Source organism: Spinacia oleracea, chromosome 4 (genome assembly GCF_020520425.1).
Source record: "Spinacia oleracea cultivar Varoflay chromosome 4, BTI_SOV_V1, whole genome shotgun sequence".
Lineage (NCBI taxonomy): Eukaryota > Viridiplantae > Streptophyta > Magnoliopsida > Caryophyllales > Amaranthaceae > Spinacia > Spinacia oleracea.
In genome coordinates, this window is record NC_079490.1 from 188375939 (window position 1) to 188383895 (window position 7957).

Genomic DNA, 7957 nt, shown 5'->3' on the forward strand with positions numbered 1-7957 from the left:
TTTGAACCTCCACGTTTATCTATTTTGTCTTTTGTCGCCAAAAACAAACGCAAAACCCTGACCTAAGTATTAGGAAGAGAAATGTGAGAGAATGAAATCATTTAAGAATTAATGTCTGTGAACATCAAATGAAAAATTAATTTTATGCATGTTTATTAAGCATCCGAAATTGGTGTTTAAGAGAGAAAATAAAATAAAAAATTATAAAATAGATAGAGAGATGAGAGAGAAAGGAAGTGAAAGAACGAAACCATGCAACTTTTGGTGTTCATTAACACCAAATGAAAAATCAATATGATGGAAGAAGTGCTTGACATGTGGTAAATGATGACCAAACAAGGTTGTTTTTTTTTTAATTGCAAAAGTGATGCATATTTGTAAAATTTGCAATGACATAAAAATAATACTTACAAATTATTATTATTTTTTTAAAAAAGTATGACCATTTTTATTTTTTCATGCTGTATAAATAGATCCAATATTGACTCACTTTAAATCACAAAAAATATTAATTAATATGTCACTTTTTCTGTTTCCTAAATATCGTACTGTTTGATTTTCTTGTACACTAATTACATTTTACACTAGACCTGGCCATCTTTTGTTATTTATCATTGGTATTTTTGCTTTATAGTTCAATTACATTAACTTGAGTTAGCTAGATTAATGTAATAATTTATAGTTCAATTACGTTAATTTGAGTTACGTTAGCTAGATTAATGACGAGTAAATTGAATGGGATTCTTCTAAAGTCATGAATTTTGTTTTATTTTTATATCGGGTAACTTTCATTTATTGGGTTAACTTGAATTGGGTTATTTTGGGATATCGGGTTAATCGGGTCAGATTAGAAACAATTTTGTTGAATTCGGATTCAGATAGACGCGAGTCAGGTTAAATCGGGTATCGGATTTTATCGGGCCAGGTTAATTGCGGTTGTTATCGGGTAAAATCAGTTTATTGATTGCTACGGATCGGATGCCGTTGGGTTCAGTTAAAAGTTATCGGATGAAAAACGGGTTACGGGTCTCCTCGGGTTCCTAGCAGCTTGGGTTAGGGTCTTGAGTTCATGTTTAATCGAAATTCGGGTCAAGAACGGTTCAGTTCGGATCCATTTTGATCTCAGTATTTCTCATATATATTGGTTCAAATGTGGGTTGGTTTCGGTCGGTTTTTTTGGGTTGGGTTACTTTTTAACATCTCTACCTACCGATGCAAAGGAACAGAAACGGCTGCCCTCCAGGATTAGCATTGCTCCGAATTTGTGACACTCACAAACCCAAATAGAGTTAGGATATTATCCCAAAACCATGGAGTATTCTTTTTGAGAAAACAATGCATTAGGTTTTAATTTCGAAATTTATGTGAATTTTGTGATGGTTGAAACGGAATGACTTGGTTAAGAAATCAAGCTTATGAAAGAACAAACAAAAAATATTAAGGCAGTAACACTATATTAAGGCTAATTAATTCAACGGTTATGTAATAAAAAAAAATCTGTAACAATGACTTAATCAAAACAGTTGGGTACCACAAAGGAATAGGTAATGCTCACGTCTCAAAGCCCAAGCCCGACCAAGTCAATCGGCGCGCTCGTGTCCACCAAAATCTCTCCTTCCACTTTCTCAAACAAGGGAAAAGGGTGGCATTCTACCAATGTGAGACAATTTCCATTATTCACTATTTCTTTGGCTTTTCTCAACTAAAACTTCCAACAATATACTTCCTCATTTCCTCCGTCCTTATAAAATTATCTCAATGCAATTTTGGGTTTAATTTCGACAAATTGATTATGAATTGTTAGTGATCTATAAAAAAAACATAATAAGATGTTTATATTAGCGTACAAATGGCACAAACTCGTACTTTGTCATACATTAAGGTCACATTCTTTTTCTTAGTCATACATTAAGGTCACAACTTTTTTCCTTAGTGCATATGACGGGCATAAGGTATCAAAAAAATAGTGTAAATATATGTAATATTGATGTTATGCTTCGTATAAGTTGGCCACTTTATGGTGAAGACATTAGGAATCCTGTCAAATCACAACTTTAATTTAAGAACCTTAAAAGAATCTTCATGATAATAGGTTACGGCTGTAATATCCTTAATTAAGATATACTCCGTATATTTAATACTGTTACTCTTGTCTGTTGATTTAGTGGTGATTGGGCTAAACTTGGTAGGGAGAACCCTGTGTTCGATCCCCCGCAACAACAATTAGAAGGGATTGCAACCTATCAAACTAGAACTTGCCCCGAATCCAGATTAACCCTAAAGATGAACCGGGTGGTAACACCAAAAAATATAATGTTATTCTTATTTAGAATTTTATAACTACTTAGAATTTAAGGAAATCTACTCATTTATTTCCAATATATAAGAAAAAAATTATAATTATGTAAGATCTTACTTAATTCGTCTCATTGAATATTTTCGTAATACTAAATTTTAATTATTATGAAAATAAAGATACTAATGGTCAAATATGTACATTTTGACATGTAAACATCCAAAATAAGAAGAATAAAAAGAAACAGTAACAACTTCGTCTCGTTGTTTGTTACGCCTGTAATAAACTTAAATTATGATAGAACATACAAGAACTCTTTTTTAACACTTTCTCTCATTTTATCATACTACTTATTGGACAACGCGCTTAAGATAGGTAAGTTAATTTGGGGACCTTAATTGTAGCTGCTAGTATATTAATGTTTTTGAAATACTACATTAATAAACAAGGAAATGGCACAATAAAATATGCAAATACGTAGTGACAGTCTATACATTAGAAGTACAAGGTAATTGGAATATCTTCTTAGTCTAGAATGATTGAAGTGGATATGCCTGATGTAAGAGAGAAGCCTGTGTAAGAAGGTGGTCGATTAGATTCTGCATACCCGTTAACATAATCAGAATTACTAGTTGTAGGTAAGCCTCTAAAAGTTGATTTTTCGATTCTAAACCATATTAGCATGATTTAATCAAACAATTTATCAGATTGCAAAGATTAACAATATAAACCTAGTCAACTAGAAATATCAATGAATAATCAAACCATCAACAATAATAATAACGGATTTTTCATGAAATACCCCGAGTTTTTGCGGAATTCACCAAATGCCCCTCACAAATGATTTAATACGCAAACTAACCTTACACTTAACAGTATATATATATATATATTTACAATCCATAAATTTGGTTGGTTTTGAAAGCATCAGAACAGTGACAGTTAAATGCCACCATCAATTTAAAAAGATTAGAACAAGCACTTACAAAGTTACAATCTCCCATGAAAAAGACTCTCGAGGGTCGAGCAGAAACTTACCAGCTTCTATGGCATTCCTAGCAGCTAGTCTAAAATCATTCACAATTGAAGGTATCTCTTCTGTTGTTAGCCGCCTTGGAGTCGAGAACTCTGCATTAATTGTACCGTTGGCCTGATCTTGTGGTGTTACAGGCTTATCTGTGCAAGAGATTGGAGCATTGCCATTAGGCTGCAAATCTGTTGCAACAAAGAAGTTTTGGGTTATCAAATTCCAGAAGAAGAAAAAAACTAAACAGTTCAAAAATCACCCAGCAAGTTGAGTAAATAGAAACACAAATACAATTTCCCAATCCACCCAAAAAATAGAAATTTTATTATCAACTTAAAGCAAGTAAAATCGAAATAAAAGGTAAAGAACACAATATTGACAAGTCTCCTTTCTATAGCAAAGAAATAGAAGGAAATTAACACATAACCACCCTTAAATGACAGTGTTATTCCAGAAATCAACCCGACAAGAAAAATCGACAAAACCAGCTCTAAATCTATGTTTGCAATACAACATGCTAACAAATTCTTCACAGCTGAAAAAAGAGAGGTACTAACCAAATTAAGATAACAGGTAGGAGTATAAGGATTCAAGTACCTTCATTTGAAACCCGTCCAACATGCCATAGCTGACAGAAAAATATACCTCCTTTTTCATGCACAGCATCAACAATAGGTTTCCATGCTTCAACTTGCTCTTTTGTCCATATACCAGGTGTATCTGTATACCTGCACAATTAAAGTATTCTGAAGCTTACAGAAGAACTTCTGGTTTCTCTTGTTACTACTGATAAGTAATTCAAACGTACCCTTGAGCAGTGTCAGAAACTCCAGTTGCTTCAGATATGAGTAAACCTCCATTTGTAGTCCGCTGAGAATAATATAAAATTGCATGAGGTTGAGGAACATTTCTATATGACCTCTGTCTAGTCAGTGGCGCTAAAACAACCCTGATAAGAAAAGATAAGTGAGATTAACTTCAAAATGACTTTTTAGTAAACCACACTTCACATATCGCATAACAGTTCGGTATTAGGCAACCCACTTTGTTCTTCTGGGAACAAATATACGGAGTAAAACAAATCAGATCAACTAGGCATGAGAAGAAGTACTAAGAATGCTGCTATGCTAACGAATTTTAAGAAGGTCAAAAAGATCAAGAAAGTTAAACAAAAAAGAACAGATGACAGATTGCTATACAAGCATTGAACAAGAGCTTACAACTTCAATGTTTGATTCAGAAACAGACCGCTGACAGCAAGAGTATCATCTTACCAAAGGAAAACTTATCTCTACTTATAGGGAAAGAAGCTAACTAGTAGGTTTTTCCATTCACATACATCTTGACGATAACGTGTCAACGTGGATGAGTCAAATTCAAAAACCCCTAAATATCTTAATCGAGGAGCATATACAAGACTATACAGTAGAATGTCTGCTGCCTTTCTCTTGGCACATATTTCATCCGAGCATCTAGAGATCATATCCTTATGATTCCATCTTACAAAACTACATAACCATTTTGAAATAGAATAGCTTATAATGTGCTTTCATACAGTGAGTAGCATTATGCTTATTGAGCTAGTATGGTTTTGAAGATGACAAACTAAAGTAATCACCTAACATGGTTTTCAAATTTGTATGTGTGCAAGGATCATTAATAAAAAGGTTGTGCTAATATCATCAATAGACCTGGTTATTGGACAGGGTAGTCTAATGGATATAGGGTTAGGGTCAAATTAATAGGGCTTTTATTGGGTAGGGCTTTTATTGGACAGGGCCTTTATTGGACAGGGTCATTATAGGGTCAAACTTATACTACAATTATTTTGAAAATTAAAATAGTAATGATACAAAAAATTACGTGTATAGCTTCGTATTTACTTGTACTTGCACATGGCTCTTTTGTTTTTCATTTTTCATTGCTCGTTTATTGACCCGCCCACTAATGACCCGCTATTGACCCGCGACCCGCTTTTGACCCGCCCATTATCGACCCGCTAAAAATGACCCTTTCAATACCCGACCCTCTTTTGACCCGCACCGACCCTGACCCGCCCCGCCCAATAACCAGGTCTAATCATCAATAATAGAGCTTACTGGATATTGATGATTGTAAGATGCTTATAGCAATTAAGCATAAGTTCCAGAGCTAGAACTGCATAGTAGTTCCCAAGGAGGAACTTCAGACAAGCTGGAACATAGAGAAGTTCCTGAAAGGAACACTGTCGAGTTCCTGAGTGCGAACAAACAATGAGAAAGTCCAGGGACGGAATAACCAACATGCGGTGTAGCATGGAACATGAATACAGAAAATAAGATTTTGTTTTCTAGGATTCATGTAAGTATGTATAAACTTGAAGGATTATGGAACAAGGTACTAAAAGGAACTTGAAGGAACTAAATGTGGTTTTAAAATCGTAAAGTGAATTTTCTCATTTAAAGATCAATTTTCTGAACAAATATTTTATAAAGTAGAAATAGAGTTTTTATCATGAAGAACTAAATGAAAAGTTATGTTTTGGAAATACGCCTTGGATCCTATTTTATAAAATGTTATTTTTTCTCCAAGGATTTTGTTTAGAGTCAGTCAAGGATTTGAGTGAACTCTTGTAATGGAGAATTGGTCAAGGGTTTGAGTGAATTCTTGCATCAAGTGAGGGGCAGAAACTTGAGTGAGTTCTTGTTTTGTATAGATAGACTTTGTGTGAAGTCAATAAAAGAGAGAGAGGCTTTAAGTGAAGCCAAAGAGTCAAGAGAGACTTTTAGGCAAGTCAGAGAGAGCGACAGACGTTAGAGGGAACTTGTGTTTGGGAATTTTGTTCATAGAGGAACACAATTACGGTCGAGTTCTTTATAAGATTGTAACAGAGTTGTTTCCTTATAGTGAAAATATATTGAGTTGAAACCCTGGTCGAGGTTTAATTTCCAGTTGGGCCTTGTACAGTATCCTCGTGAAATCTTTCTTGCATTATTTCTCTACTTGCTTAAGTTATTTATAATTACACAAAAACAGTCTAGCAAGTCCTATATACAATTCACTCCCCTCTTGTAGTGTTCCATCCCTGTAATAATGTTATATGCCCTACATTTTTTTTATCAAGAAGTTGCTTCTCATTTTTCATCACTCATGAAGATGACATTACAAGGTGTGTATCGGTTGCATGGGAAAAGTGTAATGGTATCTTCATCAGTAGCATAAAGGGAAATGGCTAAACCAACAACCAAATTAAGCAAGCGCCATGGAAACCTCGGCATCCTCTTGAAGGGTGCAAAAGGAAAAACAACAAATGCTCTTCGATGGCATGCACTTTGAAGTTTCACCGGACAAGCCAAACAGATATTACAACCAACTATGAAAATCGCCTAGAATATAAAGTTGATAAAAATTGGTTTTGAAACTCTCTTTTATAGGGAAAAGTACAAATACATAACATGAAAATTTCACTAATACCATCCCCGCGTAAACTTTCCTCGAGAAATATGAAACTAAAACTTCAAAATCAACTTAAGACATGGTAATTATATCTATGGGCGTCCCTACTCTTGAATATAAAACATTGGCGGATCTACTATGGGTTCAGTTGAATTTTAGAAAAAAAAATAGCAAAGATTAATTTCTTTTTTACATATTATATACAATTACGTGCAGTAGAGATGCAGATGACTTGTGATGGTCCAATGGTCCAAAACCCTCGCGTAAGTTCTGAATTTTCTCCCCTTTCCTTGTTCATTTTTCTTATTCCATCTATATCTTTTATGTAAAGACTTATGCCTTCCATTTTAAATTCCAAAACAATTGTAATTTTCCATCCATGAGTCAATGTGTACTATTTGGTGAAAATTGAATTCCTGAATCCGCCAGTGATAAAAATGAAATGGGTGTCAATATGTCATCAATCCACTACTTCAAAAACAAACAGGGAAAAACAAGGAAATTCTGATTGGGACACTTGTACTAACACCAATGCTGCATAATTAAAAATGAAGAACACTAACCTATGAGAAAGATGGAAGCTACCCATTTGATAAGGGGTAAAAAGATCGGTGATTGCAGGATTTGAACCCATTTCCTCACAAAAATTCCCATTAATTCTTCCCTGTTCATCACTACAAAACCCCACACTCACTGCAGAATCAGAGAAAAGGCAGGTATTTATAAGAATCATGGAACCATAGAGAATTGACCAATGCTTTAATGGTGACAGGGGCATGGTTAATGGATTTAAAATATTAATTAAGTTACAGGAAAATGGTATGAGTATACCTTTGACCTGAGCTACTTAAAGTCTAAATAAATAAAGGTTAGTAATTTAGATTAGTGAAATTAATGAGGCCTTATACATATTCACGTTTTAAGTGAACTGTTTCGTATCATGCTTTTTTCATGCACACAATTCACATTTTGCACACCTTTGCCAACAGGAATGACGTTACGGTGCTCTATAATTGGGTGAGAGTCTTAAGACCTTGCAAAACTAACACGACTTCAATAGAAATTGTCTGACTGAATGCGGAATTAGGTGACTTGATTTTGACTAAGACTAAAATTAACCTTGAAAATTGATGTGATTGAAATTGGTTGATTTTCTTCCTTAATTGATTGATTTTCCTCCTCTAATAATAAAGAAATTG

The 7957-nt window shown here is 34.1% G+C and overlaps 1 protein-coding gene across 3 annotated transcripts; it reads right to left on the reverse strand.

The window, feature by feature from the left end:
- LOC110782774 (12-oxophytodienoate reductase 1-like) lies at window positions 1-7426 on the reverse strand. Of its 3 annotated transcripts, none has more exons than XM_056843419.1 (5): window positions 7322-7426; window positions 4132-4272; window positions 3921-4051; window positions 3335-3511; window positions 1-62 (listed from the first exon to the last, which is right to left on the reverse strand). In XM_056843419.1, exons 1-5 carry the CDS (start codon window positions 7390-7392, stop codon window positions 16-18), a joined length of 567 nt encoding a protein of 188 aa, XP_056699397.1. In that variant the 5' UTR covers window positions 7393-7426; the 3' UTR covers window positions 1-15. The 3 variants fall into 3 exon arrangements, with proteins under 3 accessions (XP_056699397.1, XP_021842703.1, XP_021842704.1); XM_021987011.2 differs by lacking the exon at window positions 1-62 and adding an exon at window positions 2555-2895; XM_021987012.2 differs by lacking the exon at window positions 1-62 and adding an exon at window positions 2557-2868.
- Window positions 7427-7957: the final 531 nt, after the last annotated feature.

Bases quoted from the DNA above. Each gene is read 5' to 3' on its own strand.
- LOC110782774 (XM_021987011.2), bottom strand. From the start codon at position 7,392: ATGGGTTCAAATCCTGCAATCACCGATCTTTTTACCCCTTATCAAATG. The intron at 4,273-7,321 runs GTTAGTGTTCTT...TTTTCTTATCAG, and splicing joins AGCTTCCATCTTTCTCATAG to GGTTGTTTTAGCGCCACTGA. The intron at 2,896-3,334 runs GTAAGTTTCTGC...ACGGGTATGCAG, and splicing joins TAGGAATGCCATAGAAGCTG to AATCTAATCGACCACCTTCT.